Here is a 20,046-nt window from a genome sequence, read left to right as displayed (position 1 = left end):
GGTTAATATTCATTACCGCGCTCCTCCGCCACTGAGCGCTCGGCGTTTTATTTAAACGGCCCGAGCCCGCCCCCAGGCCTCGGCCCTGGCCAGCTGGCGGCCCGCTTCGAAATTACAAAACAAAACCAAGGATTTAAAAGCTCTCCCCAGATTAAAAAAGGAAAATAAATAAATCAAGCGAAGCCAAGTATTTTTCTAAATAAATTTAATTTACAAAATAGTTTAAAATAAAAAGTAGAATGAGGCGTACAAATTTGATGAAAAAATTGGCCTCATCTGTTTATCTTTCATGAGCTTTAAAACTGAAAGACATACAGAATACTGTGTTTCCATGCTGTTAAAAAAAGGGGCAGAAACCAAAACTTAGCGCACGCACCCCTGCAAGAAATCCTGTGAAGCAAGCAATGTTAAGACAAAAGAACTTTACTTTTCCGTAACAAACAAAATTACACAGGACTGAGTACTTCTACATTTACAGTACACTTCCTAACTTTTCCTTACAGCAAAGAATTTCCCCTAAAAAGACAACTTTACTTAAAGACTTCCATCTAAAATATCAACCTATACAGATCACATTTAAAACACGTTATCTCATATACCAGTGACAAAATATTGAGCTTATTTCACCTTATTCTTTCATATAAAAAGACCCACATTTAAACATGATCCAAATGGTTATAGGAGATTAAAATGTTTGCCATCATTACCTTTAATCCATCAAATCCTTTTAAAACCAAAACATTTCTCATGAACCATGAAAAAGATCCTTATGGGCTTAAGCAAAGTGACTGCCCTGCATTATATTCTGCCAGTTTCATTCTTCAGTGCATATGATGAAACAATCAAATCACTGAGATGGTATCATAGGAAAAGGTCACATGTGACAGCAGTCACAAGGACCTACAGATAAATGCACTCTATTTCCCTTAAGATTCAGTCATATGGAGAACATGCAATCTGGATCAGTTATGCATGTATGCTCAATATGGAAAAAAAATCACATCATTTTTATTGTTTTCAGGGAAAAAACCCTATTCATCTACAACAGCCTTCTCGGAATTCATTCATCTACATTCATTAACTTCTACACAGATATTATTTTAAATTTAAAAACCTGAGTGTCATTTATTCCTTAGCACTCCACATGTTATCAGGTAATTCCTTTGAAGCATCCTTCAGAGTCATGGATGCTCTTTCTCATTCGTTACTAGGGAAATAAGCTTAGCTCTTTGATGATGCCAAATAAATCTTTTGTCAGTGTTCCGGCATGACCCATCTTTGAAAATAACTACCCGAATTATAATCCAGACTAAAGTAGTGCTGCATTTTTAAGGAAACCACAGCCTTACAGAAGATACATCGTCGCCATTACCATTACTGATGTTCAACACAAAAAAACCCATGAGAGTGATACCTCTGTAGGAAAAGTGTCAGTGCTCAAAGAGGAAAATCCAATATAAATAAATAAACTGAACATAAAATTCATTTAAAGAATTAAGGGCAGTAACCCAGTCAACAACCAGAAATTAGTTTAGCAAAAAATGCAGAATTCAATGGTTTAAACAGAACAAGTGCAGTAAGTTCTCAGAACCATGTAGCAGTTTAAAGTATGAAAATGGATTCCACTCTTCGCCCCAAAGGTCAGCATGTGGAAAAGACCAACTTTTTGCAATGTGTCACTGATCGTTCCTTAGAGCTATTTGTAAGAGAGACCTGCTTCTTCCTTCTTTGGCAACAAACGGTCAACTGAGTCAATGACTGCCAGATAAAACATAACCTTTATTGTAAAAACACCTCCGCATCAACAGGACATGCACTCTTGGATGAGTACATATACATCCTAAATGGAGGAATCAGACATCTAAGGAGTTTCGACCCATGCAGTTGTGAGGTGCCAATCTCTGCCCTTCAATTCCAGTCCTCCTAAGAGGAACTGTATTCCATCAAGCAGAGACCAGCTACATCCACCTACCAAATGAAGTACCAGTCCATGAAAATTTACTTTGCTCATATATATGAATTTTAAATAGATGTAAAGCCATAAGAATTATAGCCCATGATATTAAAAAAATAAAAACTATGTTTCTAGCACATAAGCTTTCCTATTTTCTTTCACTGTCAACTGGCAATGATCCAGCCTGACCAGCAGGTAAAAACACTAACTAGTATGATTATCTGCAAACAAAAGAATGCCAGAGAACTAGTAGGTCATTTTTTTCCAGGAATGACTAGTAATTCTGGTCACCCAAACAACAAAGATTGCACTCATTTTTCTGAAAAATGAGTCCTTTTATAGTCTGTTTCTTGTTGGGCACCCAAAACATGAAGCCCTTTGGAAGATATTGACTTTAATGTTTTCTGAATAATCAACTAAACTAGAGAAAAAGCCATTATTCAGAATATATATAAAAGGCACAATCATGAAAGAATTTTTAAAAGGACATTATCAAGTAAGTATGCTCCAAATTCCATTTTAGTATGTTCCTAGAGTGCCTTCTGAACAGACTGGATTTTAAAAGAAAAAAAATCAGTTACCAACTATTTTTAAGCCACAGTTTTATCAAAATCCTACAATACTTTTTTCTACTGTAGGACAGAAAAGACCAGAAATAACAAAGAGTTAGGCTTTTTAGTCTGAGAACTTCACTGACACCACTGATGTCGGGTTAACAGTACAATTACAAATGCTGGAAATCATGTTTCATGTCCACATGTGGTAATATGAATATGGTACACACATGTCAACTTGAAAGCTATACATAAGACCGCCATTTTCAAGCCATGGAGTGTAAAGAAGGTAGAAAGAGTTTTATTTTGAAAGGAAATGAAGGTGGAGTTAGAAAGCAGGAAGGGTAGTACTTGATAGTGTCCTTTCAGAAGGTGGCATTCAATGGCCTCGTTATTGCTGTGTATTTGCTAGTATTCAGCTTTTTACCAGATATATTTACAGCATGACAGTCTGAACATTCCCAGAGCACAGCTCTAAATTTTACTTTAGAGATACAAACACAGAACAGTTAAACATATGTAGTCCTGTTTTAGAAACTGAACTTTTAAAGTTTAGGACTTCTATTGTGCTTCTTTGGCTAAGTCCTATTTAAATATCGATAACACTTAAAATTCTATAACTCTGCCACTACTTAACAGCTAACAGAAATCTTTGGTGTGTTTAGGTTAAGAATCCATTAGGGTACACACTTCAAAATATGAACATTCATGCATCTCTGGCCCCTCTCCTGCAAACTGCTCAACACTGAAGTAGATGGAGATTAATAGAATCTAACACAGAAGTATTTGAATAGGATTTAAAACGATCCATGCCATTTAAGAGTTTATTAGGACTGCAATGATAAAAGAGCTTTTCACCACAGATTGCTTGTGCTCAGGTCACTGGATAAATTTAACAGTTATAATAATACACTACGTCCAGTTTCCCATTTTAAAGTTTCCTTAAGATAATAATTTAAAAATAGGGAAAGATGGGGAAGATTTTGACTTAATATGTAATTCTTGTGAGGAATAACGTAGATTATAAAATTATTTTGGATACTTTCTTTGGCATAATATTCACCAAACAAACACAGAATTACTTTTAAAGTAGGCTTAAAATAGAAAGCTTAATGAGGTTAAATTATACTAGATTTCATGGTGAATTACACTAGACATGTAGTTCAAAACAGTTCTTTTGGAAAAAACCCTTATGTCTAGTAAATAAAAATCTAAAAATAATTAAAGACATAAAATACTCTCAAGAGTTTGACTTGGTTTTATAAACACAGTACAAGAAAGTGAAAAACAAACCAATTACCTTAGCAACTTATAAGAGATTTAAAATCACTGATTCTGTTTTGATTTTTTTTTTTTTTAAATAGAAGTTGAGTACTATTGTGGAAATAATAGCCTTTAATTTTCTTCTCTATCACAGATAACCTGAAAATGGGCCTGCTAATGTGGGACCCTGATATAATTTATGCTCTAACAAGGATAAACCATAACAATCCTTTATGACTGTTCATAGATTAAAATGACCTTGCAAATTCTCCCATTTCTTTCAAAGTTAGTGTGGGGCACGCTTTAAAAAACAAACAAGACTGAAAAAAGCAAGAAAAAAAACATATTAAAATTATATAGGACTGTAGAAAATTAGACACCACCACTGTCTACATCTTCCTACATAATTCAGTATTAGCGATCAAAGAGATTAAAAGGTCAAATTTAGGCAGCCTAATAATATTCAGGGGGGTAACCAAACACCCTGTTTAGTGTTTTCATAAGGTATCTGAAGCACTTTTAGAAGAATCTAGTTCCTATGTCCACTGGCTAGGCTCCAGAGTCTGGCAGACTTTAAAACCTTCCAAAAATGCCCGAGGGTTCAAGTAAAATTATATTTTCATTTCTGTGTGAAACATAATTCAAAGTTTGTGTTTTATATCCCTGCCTGCCCTTACAACTTTTAATGAATTTGATAATAGTCCTTAGTCTTCCAGAACACTTAAAACATTAACTCCATGAGATGCAGAAAGGCAAAGAAATTTTTTAAAATTAATAGCCAGATATGTATAAATTTTCAGCCACTATCCTTAAAAGATATTTCAGAGCATAATTTTTAAAAGACCATCTATAAGATTTTTTTTTAAAACTCTCAAAATCACAAGAAACACTCTTTCAGTATGCATCAAAATGTGCCTAAATGTTCAAATACTATGTAAACAAACCTGTTTTTCCAAAACTATGCAGAAGACTCATGAGTCCAAATAAAATATAAAATATAAATCTTAAATGCCATATCAGCCTGCTGTTGGCTAATGGCTTTGTAAATCAGGTGGAATGTTACGTTCTGATCATGAATGTTCATTGTTTGAAATATTCTGTACAGCAGGAGCTGTATCCAGCCCCAGTAAAGTTCCAAGATATGACTGGTCTCTAGGATCCAACATTTGCTCAGGCCTTACAGGATGAACAATATTTGCAGGTTGTGGAGTAAGAGTATATTTCTCTAGAAATGATAGATCTGTTGCTCGTTGATAATCTGTCTGCTCAGGTTGTGAAGGAAGAATGCCATGTGACTGAGCAGTATGCTGTACTAGATCAGCTTGCGGATCAGACATCTGAACTGGTACCAGAGTCACAGGCACACATACTTCTGTAGATACATTCTGTAGCAAAGTTTTGGCTTCTGATTGATATGCTTTGGACTGTTCCACATATTGTTTAGCCTCAGTTTGGTAACCTTTCTCTTCAGAGGTGTACTGCACTGGTAAGGAGACCAGTTTTTCCTCTGAAGATGTCAATGCCTCTTCTGCAGCCTTTGATCCATGAACATGATCAATATGGTATTTCAACTTGTCTTTTCGTTTAAATGTTGCATTGCAGTGTTGGCAATTAAAAGGTCGAGCATCTGAATGAATAACCATGTGCTTTGTTAATGTCTTCTTAATTCTAAAAGACTGATTACAGATTTGACATTTGTAGGGTTTCTCGCCTGTAAGACAGAGAAGTTAGAATCAGGTATTCTCAGTAACACCATGTCACACAAATATGCAAATACCTACATGGATTATGGCATAGAGATGTAGTATAAAAGTTTTACCAAAACAAAAGAGCTTATGTTTAGCATCAATTTTGGAATCAAGGGAGACATTACAAGTTTGTTTTGAAGTTATATTAGCATACTCTTCTCCTTACATACAATTTTCTGTCAAGTACGCACACAGATAATCAGAATATAAACCAAATATAAAAGAAGTCTTTAAACTGTTATGATACTGGTATTAAATGAGTTCAATCTGTACTTCTATACCTTTCAAAAGGACAATGATTTTCCTAATAAGAAAGAAAACCAAAATCAAAATCAAACAGTTAAGAAAATAAACCTTTCCAAAGGGATTTCAAATCCTTGTTTATATTACCACTTGAAATGTAGTATTCTCTGAACCACAAAAATTATTGGAAGGTCTAGGTAAATTTGGCAAGAACATATACCAATAAACTGAAGGAAAAGGCACAGACCATACCACAAACCTGTGTTTAGGATTATCAATATTTCAACTGATACATTCAGAAAGTAGTATTCAGGAATCGCATATGAGAAAGAATAAAAAGTCATGCTGCTTCCTGCTACTCTTGGCCCTGAATGCTCAACAACCATAATGAATTAAATAATTCCATCAATGTTGATGCAGAAAAATACATTCCTATGTGTTTTGTTGGGGTTTATTTAATTTTTACCTGAATGTGTCCTAAAATGCATTTCCAAACTTGATTTTCCTTTGAAAACTTTCTTACAGACTTCACACTGGTGAAATGTTGCTTTATATCTTCAAAAAAGAAATTACATTTCATATTAGATACTTTTTTTAAAAAAAAAACTAATTAACAATAAGGCTATGTGCACAGTTCATTCTGTTCTGTGAAACAGTTGAATATCAGAATTTCCAAATTTCCTCACATTCTTATTTCCTGGCAACTGCATACCAATACGGTCAATTAGATTTTTTTTTTATATTCAATCTTATTCTCTGCTGAGATTGGCACTTAGTATTTAAAGGGTAAAAGCTCACTTAGTATTTAAAGATTAAAAGCCACTAAAACTTTTCTGACCCTGAAAATATCCTTAAGTAACAGTTTTTGCCCAACACCCACAAGAGACTTTCACTTCGGCAGAATTATGCCATAAAGTACTAGGAATGGTTTAAGCTACTGGCTACTAAGAGAAACCAGACAGAATAAGCAGACAATGTGCTATACTTTCAACACAGACATATCTATAATGGTTTTTACACAATGCTAATGAGTACAAGCAGTTAAAACACATAATTTGAAAAACATCTAGGTCTGTTTAGTTGAAATCTCCAAAAGGCTTATTTCTGGAGCTCAAGAATTTAAAAACCCTATTGCATTTTCTATTTATAGACATAACTCAGGTTTCAAAATTTTTATCTACTTTCAGAGACACTAATCTGCTACTGGCTTCTAAAATATCAAAGTGTGGGATAGTTCTTAACAGTGCTTAAATGATGTCTAGTAATTTAGTCTTAACTAGTCTGCAATGACAGTATTACAGCAAACCATCAATTTAGAACAACACTGAGACAGCTAAAAAATTGATCCTCTAATTTTTTTATTTACTTATTTATGCCACAAAGAAAACATCTTGTTAAAAACGTGAAGGCAATTTTCTGACATCCACTTCAAACCATAATAATGATATCAAGACTAAGGTAATAGGCATTGCAAACACACAGACTACTAGAATACTGCATGAGCATGGAAATCCCATGTATTTAAAGTACAGAAGTATTTACGCAGTTGTAAGAAATCCACACTTACTTTTGCCAAACTTTTTCTCCTAAATGAACACTTTTATAATGAACAGTAAGGTGATCTCTACGGCCAAAACATTTTCCACACTCCTCACACTGATGGGCTTTTTCACCTACAGGGGAAAAATTCAATATATTTTGGTTAAATCTTCTGGAACTTATTAAACGTCTAAGAGCTGTAATTGTAAAACATACAGTAGATCGATCCACGTTCACAAAGTCCAGCCAATCGGGTTCTTCCACACCTTACTTGGAGAAGAATTCTCTGTTATCAGAGAACAAAATTCAGGAAGTAATTTGGTTCTAACAAAGCGAGGATTTTTACCACTTGTTATATATGACTATTACTGACAGTTTGTAATTTCTACAAAGAAATTCATGTTCATGAGTTAAAAAACACTCCCCCAGACACCCCCTGCATGAGAGACACAAGTGACTAAAATCTTCATTGTGACCCAAAATGTGGTATCTTCGAAGCTTATTTAATCATATCAACTACTTTCAGCTACTAATTTTTAGAACTTAAAATTACATCATAGTATTTATCTTTTTAATTATCCTGATTTACATAGTTACCTTTTTCTTTTATGCTGCTGTTTAAAAGTATCTTGATTCTTTTTAGTCATCTTGAGATCTTCCACAAAGTGGCAGAATATTTCTTCTCATGTAAGTAGGAGGAGTGTGGACAGTCAAAGAATGTAACTTTCTAGAGGGGGGAAAAGCAAATAGAGTAGAAAAGAGGATTTTTTTTTTTATTGTACTTGAGTTTTCTAAGATTTCTTTATTTTATAGCAGACATTATGATTTCAAACACCGAAAAAGAAGCTGTCCTTCAAAATAAAGGCTCAGGAAGTTTAGACTCTGATCACTTTCATATTTTCATGCTGCCTAGAAAGTATTTTGCCTCCTAGAAGGCCACATTCCCTTTGGATCCTGTTCTGAAAAAACGAAAGTCCCCAGTGAATTTTCACTCTTCCTATACATTTGATAACCTTTCTGCTTTTGGTGCAACAGATTTTTTTTTTCCTCCTGATCATCCCCATCTGGGTGTTCTCAGGGTTGTCTCCCACCACCTTCCTTCCTTCCCTCTTCCACATAACAGAGACTTCAGAAATACCTCTTTGATGTTCTTACATTAAAGTGATCAGTGTACAAACTTTGACAGAGACTGTGACAGCTTCTTCTGTGTTGTGGTAATAAGTGTTTCACACAATTGCTATTAAAAAAAAGAAATCTGAACTCATTAAAAAAATCCTCCTTTTTCACTTTTGCTTTTTTTTTAGTTAATATTTTTAAAGCAATTCACTGTTACATGTTTTTGACTGTCCCTTGGCTTTCTATGTTAGCATGGAGGAAACACCTGGCTTTTAAACCTTGAAAACATATGAGATTAACCCTACTTTAATAGACCTTAAAAAAAGTGAGAGGAACTTTTATCAGCCCTAGAACACTGCATGTACTGAAAAAAAAAAATCCATAATTAATTTTTCATTTGATCTTATTTCAAAATAGTAATTTCAAAGTCAATCTTAAAAGAAAATGCCTACCTGAGTGTATTTTTTTGTGTTTTGTCAGGTGGTCATGTCGAATAAATGTTTTCCCACATTCTTCACATTCATATCTCTTGTCATCATGGTGGACTCTTAGATGAAGTCTGCATATTTACAGTCGTAAGTATAACCATAAAATGCAATTTTGTTAACATAATTTGTACTGATAATTTAATGCAAAATACAAGAAAACACAGTCTTCAATGCTTCATACAAATATCAGGAAATAAATTTTAGTTGAGGTATGCTAAAACTTCTCTTAGAAAGCAAGACAGAAAAGGCTAAACTCTCATATCTGACCTTAACTTAGGATATTGTAGTTCTCCACTTATTTTCTCTTTGAATAACAAAGATCCAAAAGTTTTAGATGTGCAAGAAAGTCAACTTTGATACAAGATTTGTATGGGATTCTGTCTGTATTTAAACCACTAACATATTAAAAATTAAATGACTTCTCACTTATTATTATTATTATTATTATTATTATTATTATTATTATTATTATTGTTATTATATTTTCAATACTTAAGCATGTTTAAACCATTTACTAATGCTTTCAGGGTTGGAATAAATCAAAGCACATACATTACTAAGAATTATGTTGATAACATAAATGTGTATGTATCACCAAATAACCAAGACAGTTTAGCATCTTATTTAATAAACATCTGTACCTGTAAGAGCTTCCATGACGAAAACTCTGCCCACAAATACTGCAGAGATGAGGCTTCTCTCCACTGTGAATTCTCAAATGTTCTTTCAAAGTTGTTCTGTTCAACAAAGGCAGTAAAATTTAATTTTCAGCAATGTCACTGCCACTTTAAAGTGAAACAGACTTAATTTTTTCAATTTAACTATGATGGATCACAAAATATCCAAATAAATGTAGTTTATTCAGATACACACACATGCATCCAAAAGCAGTATGGCAACCTACTATTTACTGAACCAGCTGGGTCTAGAAACAATATAAGCAAAGAAACAAAACATTGTCCCAACATACATCTGGACAACGTACACTAAAAATCACATCAATCTGAACACTATTTTCTATGTTGTAATTTACTTGTTACTGTATGCATATCTAAGACAAAGCTTGAAAGTCAGATTAGAAGGAAATATAGATCACTGACGTTAATTTAATTTAACCCAGTACAGAGCTTATTTAAATATATATATATACTTATACACACATACATATGTATAAACATGTAAGCCTACTTTTACTATTGCCTTATCAATGTAAAATAAAAAGTGCATGCAGGTGAAAATTCCTCTCAAGCAAAGGAATCAGACAATAAAATTTACTGTATACACAACTGGTAATTGTGCAAACTAAACAAAAGAAAATTATTTTATCTCCTTCCAGTACTAATTATAAATATGATATTTCGATGGTATTTTTTATACTTTACACAAAATGTTTATCTTTTCTAACAAGAGCAATAATATTTAAATATTCAACTGCCTTACATAATGTAAACAAAACTTGAAAGTGTTGTCCTGGTTTTGGCTGGGATAGAGTTAATTTTTTTCCTAGTAGCTAGTATAGTTCTGTGTTTTGGATTTAGGATGAGAATAAGGTTGATAACATACTGATGTTTTAGTTGTTGCTAAGCAGTGTTTACACAGAGTCAAGGACTTTTCAGCTTCTCGCATCACTCCACCAGCAAGGAGTCTGGGGGGCACAAGAAGCTGGGAGCAGACACAGCCGCGAGAGCTGACCCCGGATGGCCAAAGGCATATTCTGTACCATATGATGTCATGCTCAGTGTATAAACTAGGGGGAAAGCTGGTCAGGGACCACTGCTCAGGACTGGGCTGAGCATCAGTCAGTGGGTCATGTCCATCCCCCCCCTCCCTTACATTTCTGTTCTAATAAATTGTCTTTATCTCAACCCACGAATTTTACCTTTTTTTCCCCTCCAATTCTCTCCCCCATCCCACTGGGTGTGGGGAGTGAGTGAGCAGCTGTGTGGTATTTAGCTGCCTGCCCTGTTAAACCACCACAAATATGTAAACATACTGACTCTTTTTAAACAGAAATTCTTCTTACAGTTCAAAGTGAGCTTTACAGAATTGAAAGACTATGCTTTATAGCTCGTTTGTTTACTATTTTATTATTGCACTAGTACATTTTCTTTTAACACTGCATACCCTATTGACCAAACTACTAGAAAATACACACCACCAACAAAACCCATTAGGGACAAATTTTCATCTTGCAGCACATCCGGAGGTGAAAAAAAAAAAAAAAAAAAAAAAAACAATACACAAACTCAGATCTTTTCATATTCCCCAAACAGAACATAACTACAGTGTAGAGTTACAATTATTGGGATGAAGCTGTATTCTGACAAATAAAAAATAATTATAAGGCTTACTGCTTCACAACCTAAATATAAATCATTTGGAAAACCTAAAAGATTTAGGTTTTCTCCTTTACAGAGCAGTGCAAGACACCTGCACTGAAGCCATCTTAACAACTATTTAAAATTCAAATTTTTTTCCCCTCATACCTGTAGATTAGAAAGGCCACCCTTTCTTGGCCTACCTACAGCTGTAGAAGTAATAGGGAATCTTTCTTCTACAGCTTTTCTATATGATAGAATTTATGAACCAACTTTTAGAGCTTCCACTTTTCAAAGTGCTAAATTAACACTTTTTCCCACCATTTAGAGAAGCAGCAGCAAAGGTTATACAGTATTATTCCATCTTCCATGAAACCATGTTTGTAGAAGTCCAATTTCTTCTTAGTCTTTCTCACCAGTGTTCCTGAGCTTCCGGTCCTTATCAGTTTATTTACCAAAATATCTACGGCAGAAAACTCTTTCCCAAACAAATGCAACATGTTCTTGCACAACACAGGAATCCTAAGTGAAGTGAATTAGAGGTTAGACTTTTGAATATAGTTCCTTCCACTCATTAATAATTACCTACAGTTATCACCCTTCATTTTAGAGGTCATCAGAAAAATCACATGCTACCTGTAGCTCTGACGCAACCTTTTAATACACCAGCCCTCTGAAATGGTCTCATTTATGTTAAAAACTCAAAGGTAAAACATATTCTGAATCCAACAAAGCACGCTAAATATTTCTCTGTTCTGCTGAAGTTCAAGTAGTCATGGAACTCCTTACCGCTCCCTAACAGATTTTCCACAGATGAAACATGTCCATTTTCTCTTTCCTCCATGAGTACATTCTATATGGCGTTTCAGATTTCCTGTATCATTGAATTGGCGGCCACAAATATCACAAGGAAAAGGCCCTACAAAAAGACAGACATAACACTATTAATTGTCAGTTAAACCAAACAAGATGCAGACTGGTTACTTGTGAAAACTCTGATCAATTTACAAAGCAAAAGTTTTGTCTAACAAATGATTAATGTTTAGTATAGTCAACATACTTTATTTAGACTTTGTGCACTTCCTGCTCAGATTATTCTAATACCTGGTATTTTGACAAGTTTCATGATCGTAAAGCAAAAATATAGAATTAATAGTTAAAAGTAATTAAACCCACTTACTGTTCAAAAAACCAAATTCCCATTACTATCATCAATCTAGTTCCAACCTGGCAGAAATAGTAGTAATAAACATCTTTGGAATACTTCAGGAGGAAACAAAAAGGTCTTTGGAAAACTTCAGGAAGAATCTGACTCCATAGTCGAGAACCAATTTAATGCCAGAAAGTTTTAAAACAAGACTAACCTTAATTATTCTTCCCTCCCCCAAATTTTGTATCTACTTTGGTACAATACAAATGCCTCCAAAAAACAGCTCAACAGAAAATTAAAAAAACAACCAATAAAAAACCAAAACCCAGCTTCCCCACAAAACTGGAAAAGAAAAAAATTGGAAAAGGAGGTGGGGTGGAAACCAGACTGATCAGGAGATACAGTGGTGGAGGAAAGTTTTACTTTAATCTATTGTTTACATGTCAGGAGGAGGTTTCTATACCGAGATGAAATTTTTCTTGATGTTTCAGTCTTGCAAATCGGGATTTAAAGTGCTCTTCACAGTAGGTACACTTAAAGGGTTTATCCTGAGAGTGAAGGATCATATGCTCTTCTAAATGAGGTCTTCGAGTGAAGGATTTCTTACAAATCTAAAATGATAATGCACTTTGTCAAAGATACATCAGTTATAGCCAGATTTTATTTTCCTATTCATAATCTCTAACAGTCTAGTTCATCTGCTCTCTGCAGCAATGTAAGATTAAACATGTATTCCTCAAAAGCATACTCTATCCCAACTTGTAAAGCCTTGCAGTCAATATAAAAAAATTGGTGTTCTACATTGCACTATATAAATTAGGATGTTGATCCATGGCAGTCTAAATGAAACTACTGGCAACTCCTGCATACAGTAACATGTTCCACCCCCACTTCTTTCTACTGGCTCCAGCACTTAACAGGCTCTTTTTCTAAGATGTTTCAACACAATAACTCACCAGAAAATAACTCAATAGAAAAAAAAAAACAAATAGCTTTGGCTTGATTTTAGAAGCTCAAACACCTCAGTGGGACTGTGGTAAAAGCTGTTGTAGTATAAACTGCTGTATAACTAGTCATACCTGTTATTTCCTCTGGAAAATTCTCTGATAGCATGTATTATAGAGAAAATGCCAATACCAACAAAGAAATAGAACTCAAAATATCTTTTAAAGATATGGAAACTTTACAGTGTTAAAATGATGTGATCTTTTTTAGCACTGTTTTCAGATTAATCACAACCTAAATGTACAAGAATTATTAGTAGTCATTAAAATAAGTATGCAGTTCAATTACAGAATTGAAGCCACAACTCAAATTTAGGCATTTAAACTAGGTATTACAATTTCACATCAGGGTCCTACACTTTAACATAAATCAACATGGTGCTCACTGATTTCACTGCGAAACTGTTGTCATTGTTTATAATAGCTGAATTTAGCACTACTTAACTCCCATACATCAAATCGTGAAATAAGATTCTCAGAGCACAGATGAGTAACACTCTTTTAGCCTCAGGAAACTAGAAGCAACATCTTTATTTGTTTAAATACTCATTACTGTTAAATATAAGTGTAAGAAAATCCCATACCTGTAAAAAGTATGATAGGCTTCTTGCTTTTCTTTACTATTAATACTCTACTGTTTCTGTGAATTTGATCATATTCCTCAAGGATTAAAGCATGGTCACCAAATCCTGGTGTTCACACAGGGGCTACAGCATAAACCAACAACCTGAAGAAATCCTGCAGCTTACATCTGTGGCACCTCAGCCCTCAGAACATACTAAACAACCTGAAAACAAAGTCACAGCTCCTAAGGGTTCTGCTCATTCTCCAACTGATATAAAAGCTAAAATTCTACCCCTGCTTTCAATTCAAGTTCATTTTCAATGCACATGAGAAGTACAAAAGTAGCTGCTCACAAACAAAATTTTCAAGCAAAAAAAATCCCAACACTAAAGTGTTGGGAGTGGAGTGTACCAAAACATTCATCTGTTAAAGATTACTTTGGAAGAAATGATCATTGATAATGTTGCATGATTGAATGCCACTATTAAAATGTTTCTTATCTAGTAACAAACAGAATCTGTAATATGTTCACACAATATAATTTCATCATGAACAGAACACCCTTTGGTCAACTATATAATACCTCCAACCACAGTACCATCTCTAGCAGAATGAACACTACAAATTCCTACAGTTGATATCTCCCAACCTCCTACTGCGAAAGTTCGCAAACAAAGGAAGTTTAGTAATTATGTGACAGCACCTAATATTACAGACATAAAGGGGCATATAACAGTTTGCATAAACAAAACAGCTGCCTTTTTTAAAAAAAAAGTAAACCGATTTCCTTAAAAAACAAACAAACAACAAAACCCCACATCTGAAACCTTGTAACTTTGGCAGCAGACAGATAAGAGAATGGAAGTTCTACAAACTCCTTTTTTACAGTAGATGTAATTTCACACATAACCCACACATAAGGAAAGGATTCTATGATTTTACAACTAGAGATAAATTTAGTACAAATTTACAACTCTGTTGATCTGCATATGCAGCTAAATGAGAAAATGTTTCATATTTAACATATATTTTCCTCACTATTGAGAGAGCCTTCCAAAAAATTATACTTTATGGCCAGTGTTTGAGATGTACAATTAATGTAGAGCAAATACTCTGTTTTTAAAGTATTCATAACACTCAAGTCTATTAATCTGCAAAGTGATGTATTTTAACAATGGTAATAACTGATCACATTAAAAAATTCTGCCTTCAACTATTTTAGAATTCAGTTTGGTATTATCTACCTGGTCACAAGCTGTACATACAGATAAAGTTCAGTCTCTAAATCAACACAGAGAGAGAAAATTTCTGCCATCACTTACAAAGCTTACTGAGATTTCACAGAAACACATACCACATTTTCACTTAAGTGTTCATAAAACATAGTATCTATATGAAAAAACCAAAAGTACTAAAGTACTTACATCACATTTCCAACCTTCACTCTTTGTCTTCTTGATAGAAAGAAATTCTTGTACATTCTCTGGATGAAACCTAGGAGAAAAGATAGAAACTGAAAGTAGTTATAACTTTCTAAGATGACAATCAACGGAATACTAAATATCCATTTCTAAATTTAATCTGTCATGAAAGTTGATCACCAAACTAGCAGAACAGAGTAATTAAACAATTCTGAAGGCACAAGTACTGGAAAGCAGTGTTTGACTATAGACTCCTGCAGAATCTCATATGACAATTGGTAAGACAGAAAACAATTTCAATTATAATGCTTTATGGATATTTACAAATAAAGAGTAAAAAAGTGGCAGATAAATAATAATACCTTGTAATTAGACCTGTCATAAACAAATTATTCACCTAAAAGAATATGCATGGAAATGGTTTATCCACCTATTCTCATCAACAGTATAGCATCAAAATCTAAACCCAAAGAAGATATTTTCTTCTTCCTCCAAATGAAAAGCAACACAGGTAATTATTAAGACTGTTGTGTTCTGACTGACTGTGCTAGCTAATCTGATCATTCTAAAATTTATACTATAACACATGGCAGAACTCTCCCAGAACTGCTATTGGTATTTAGTCAGTCCCTGTGCACTTCTTACGGCAGTTAGTTCATCCTGCTATTCCCCATGTCCTTTGAAAAGGTACTTATTTGAAAAAACAGTTATAGAAATAATGCAGAATATGCTGCGTGCGTACCCACATTTATCTTCGCTTTTGAACTGAAAAAAAAAATTCTTCACAAATGCAAGACAAATTTGCTCATACTTACCTCTTCACATGCTTTGCTAAAGTCTTTTTGCTTGCATGCAGCTTATTGCAGTAGGGACATTTGTGTTCCTTTTTATGAAAGTCAGTATCAGTAGAGTGTTTCTTTCTGTGCACTGTCAGGTTGGATTTTGTGGAATAGCGCTGATGACATATATCACACTCAAAAGGCTTCTCACCCGTGTGTACCCGTGTATGGCTCTCATATTTGCCTGCAGAACAACAGCAACAAAATCTGTTAACATGAACTGTAGCAGGTAACACCTACAATATACACATTTGGGTTTTGTTCTGTAGTATCTCTCTCAAATGTGGTCAAGATCAATTGGGCTGTTTCCAAACATTCCACAGACATCTAAAGATTTCTACTGGTTTACAGCACTGAAAACTGCACAGTGGTCGCATATGCATTGGATCCAAGGTTCCACCATACACTTCCACGTTAACTATTTTTAAAAAATAAGAGCTCTGTATTACTGTTAAATCTTTGTGAGGTTTACGAGTCCCTCTTGTTCAATCCTACAGCATACTCTGTTCTTAAGTACTGTTATACTGCTACTCTTTCATTACACTGATTGTGACATACATTTCCAGAACAGGGAACAGCCTTGCAACAAACTGGTATTTTCAAGGTACTTTCAAACAACAAAACACCGAACGAAAGATACAGACCCCTGCAAATGATCTGTATTTGAGACCCAAGATATTTCTTTCACACTGCTTGTATTCCCTCTTTTGTTTGTCAGGTTTTTTCTGAGGATAGAATTGTGTCCTATACCAAGGATCAAACTACCTCAAGTCAATAGCAGGCTCTCTGCAGTGTACTAGATCATTTATTTTTCTCTGTAGAATATGCATACTACTTCTGCGAGTTAGATAAAGGGAAAAAAAAGTACTATAGCTCATAAATTTGAAATACGAGTCAATTATCTAGCATAATACAAAGTTATAAAGATAATTTATGTATCACTTGTTTTAATGCTTTCTCATGTATTTTTTGAGCACAAAACTAAAATTCTAAGTTATGAAAGTGCAAAGAGAAAAAGGCTTCCAACGTATGCAAAACCAAAATGTACCATTACAACCCTAAATACTCACAAGCCATTATTTCTGCACTTCTGCCTTTCACTATTAACAACAAAGCTCTCAAGTTCAGAAAATTTCCCATGCTAATTTAATTTTAAGATATGGCATTACAAGTACAGTTAAGTCCCACATTTTTAATCTTAAATAGCTTCTACAATATAATCTGTGACCTTGAAAAATTCATTTCACCTCAGCAAGCTAAACATGCTGTGTGAGTAGGGATTAAACACACACACACCAGCCTCACCCCATTTTCATAAACTCAGAAATTTCAAAATTATGAAAGACATAATGCATCTATACATCAAAAATGCTTAACGCTATGAGGAACTGTTCCTTTCCAAATGCCCATGATTGAAAGGAAGTCAGTACCTTACATGACCACAATGCAACATTTATTCCAGCTGAAAGAACACAAAAATTCTGGAGTACAGTAGTAATTTACTCTTAATGTGGGAAAAGAGAGCAAGAAAGAATTGGATGGGTCAGGACTGGAATTTTTAGTCTTTCAATATCCTAACAGTCTAACCTAGGTGTACAGTAACATAAATGATCCTAACAAAACAGACTAAGCTCATGAAGTATTACTTGGTGCTAACCACAGACCAGAAAAACCAAGCTAGAAGTCAGAAAGATTAGGTCCTAAGCATCTACACATCATATAGAATAGAAGACCATCAGGCTGTTTGACAATGGTGCTGTTTTACTACAGCAGTAATGACAGCTTTGTTACTTAAAATTAATTTGGCAGAAAATACAGTACAGGTCTCAGACTTCATGCAATTTACTGTTTAACATCTTGCTGTATTTTCCTCATTTTTCAAGGCTGCTTTTACATACCATGCTAACAACTAGAATCCACAGCAGTAAGAAATAAATTTACTATTTGTAGAATTTTCCAATAATGCACTCCATTTATTGAAACTGTTTTATCACCACAGACATAACAACTTAATACATGTAGAAAAATTAGCAGCATACTGGATCTGTGAGACCATTCAGAAATTCTGATCTTCACTCTCTAGAACAGAGAAAAAGCTGTTTATTTCCCATACAAATAGCACCACCATATGGTAAAATGGAAGGAGATCAACCTAACTTGCTCTTACCTATTCGATCAAATTTTTTGTCACACTTGGGACACTGCAGTAGTTTTTTGCTACTGCTATGAATGATGACTGGAGCTAAGCCTTCAGGAACATTTCCCACTGAATCAACTGCCTCAGAAACCTCTTCAGTATCATTCTGCTCTTTTTCACTTTGTTCTTCAGACTCTGAATCTTCACCTGACATTTCCTCTTCTTGCCCCTCCCCATCAGCATTGCATTCACTTTCACTGTCTTCAAATTCACTTCTATCAGATGTTTCCTTGTCAGAACTGACTTTTTCCAAATTGCTGTCAGAGGCATCACCACTTTCATTGTCACTGTTATCAAATTTAGCTGGACATTTACGGTTTCTCATAGAACGTCTAGTAGAAAAGTTGGCCTTCTCAACCATTTTTAACCCATGTTTTCTTTCCAGTGAAAGGGATCTGTGAGCTTTAGCCAGATGATTTTCTAAGGACTTCTTGTAACAGAAACTTCGACCACAAAAAGTGCACTGATGACTATTTAATAGTTTACCTGTCAGTTCACTTAGTGTTTCTACTGATGTAGGTGCATCAGTTACCACATCAGTCTGTATGTTAGAAACATTTTCATTATTTAGTAACTTCACTGCATCTATGATATCTAAAAATTTTGCTGCCTCTAGCACTAACGGAATTTCATTTTTATATACAAAAAATTCAGAGGTGTAGAGAAACTCAAGCAAATGCTGAAAGACAGAATGAGTAACGTGATCTAATGTGACAACATCAGTGCTCGGATTTTTGCTCAAACAGGCATGAAAATAACTACTCCCAACAGCCACTACAACTTTGTGAGCACTAAATTCTTTTCCTTCTACGATTATGAGTAAATCACAAAAGGATGGATGCTTCTGCCTATCATCATTTAAGTATTTAAGTAAATTCTTGTTATACTGCAATGAGCTTAGGAGCTTTCTTTGTTCTGATGATGGTGAAAGTTCTTGGGAAGATTCAAGCTGATCTGCAGGAGCTATTTCTGCAGACTTTGAAATAATTTCTTGCGCACAGTCTACTACAAGAATCTGTTCGGAAGTATCCTTCTCATGGCCAAGATGAACCTTCTCGTTTAGATTTGCAGCGAGACGTCTCCTTTTCTTCATTGCAGAAGTACAACTTCAAAATCCGGAGCTTCATAGGTGACTGGTAAAAAATTCTTGTGAAGACTTGGTTCTGCTCCAGACTTTGAGAAAATAAGTAACAGTAATTTCATAATCTGCAAAAGAATTATGATAAAAATTACTCTTAGCATTTAACCATAACTTCCTTTTTTTATTAATTCTTTTCGTATTTCACTCTTAATCTACCCCGCATACTTTAATCTTTTTTTAAGTGACTAAGATCTCATCACTTCTCACTCCAGACCATGGCACAGCGCTACTCTGAGCAAGTGAACCGGCACTGACTATTATTAGATGCAAAGAGGCGGCTGAGGCTGGTTCTGCTCGTCTCCTAGACACATATAGCCTGTGAAATACTCCGGGCGGAGCGTACACTGTTGTTATTGTTACACCGAGGCGCACTGGTTTTCTGTTTAACCCCAACACGACGGGCCAACCCTTCTGCTTTTCCCGCCTGGGGCCCGCCCGGGCGGCCCGGCGCGGCCCTCTCTGCGCCTGTCACCGCCAAGTGTCAAGCCCGCAGCCGGGTTCCCCGCC

General features: G+C 34.8%; 1 protein-coding gene across 3 annotated transcripts; it reads right to left on the bottom strand.

Moving 5' to 3' along the window:
- Positions 1–216: 216 nt before the first annotated feature.
- Positions 217–19,997, bottom strand: LOC113482999 (zinc finger and BTB domain-containing protein 41-like). Of its 3 annotated transcripts, none has more exons than XM_026854193.1 (11): positions 19,883–19,997; positions 18,369–19,604; positions 16,178–16,385; positions 15,366–15,435; positions 12,837–12,984; positions 12,013–12,142; positions 9,547–9,642; positions 8,870–8,976; positions 7,330–7,435; positions 6,229–6,317; positions 217–5,482 (listed from the first exon to the last, which is right to left on the bottom strand). In XM_026854193.1, exons 2-11 carry the CDS (start codon positions 19,489–19,491, stop codon positions 4,842–4,844), a joined length of 2,718 nt encoding a protein of 905 aa, XP_026709994.1. In that variant the 5' UTR covers positions 19,492–19,604; positions 19,883–19,997; the 3' UTR covers positions 217–4,841. The 3 variants fall into 3 exon arrangements, with proteins under 3 accessions (XP_026709994.1, XP_026709995.1, XP_026709991.1); XM_026854194.1 differs by lacking the exon at positions 19,883–19,997 and adding an exon at positions 19,705–19,869; XM_026854190.1 differs by lacking the exon at positions 19,883–19,997 and having other exon boundaries at positions 18,369–19,695.
- Between the last annotated feature and the right edge of the window lie 49 nt (positions 19,998–20,046).

Source organism: Athene cunicularia, assembly GCF_003259725.1.
Source record: "Athene cunicularia isolate RWA chromosome 8 unlocalized genomic scaffold, athCun1 chr8_part1, whole genome shotgun sequence".
Lineage (NCBI taxonomy): Eukaryota > Metazoa > Chordata > Aves > Strigiformes > Strigidae > Athene > Athene cunicularia.
The sequence above is the reverse complement of the archived record's forward strand: the minus strand, read 5'-3'. Positions and strand labels throughout refer to the sequence as shown.

What these genes read in the sequence shown, in the direction of transcription:
- LOC113482999 (XM_026854193.1), bottom strand. Translation starts at nt 19,491, where the DNA reads ATGAAGAAAAGGAGACGTCTCGCTGCAAATCTAAACGAGAAGGTTCAT. An exon ending in TTAGCAAAGCATGTGAAGAG is followed by an intron (nt 15,436 to 16,177) that starts GTAAGTATGAGC and finishes CTTTTCTCCTAG; the next exon opens with GTTTCATCCAGAGAATGTAC. An exon ending in GCATTTTAGGACACATTCAG is followed by an intron (nt 5,483 to 6,228) that starts GTAAAAATTAAA and finishes TCTGTCTTACAG; the next exon opens with GCGAGAAACCCTACAAATGT.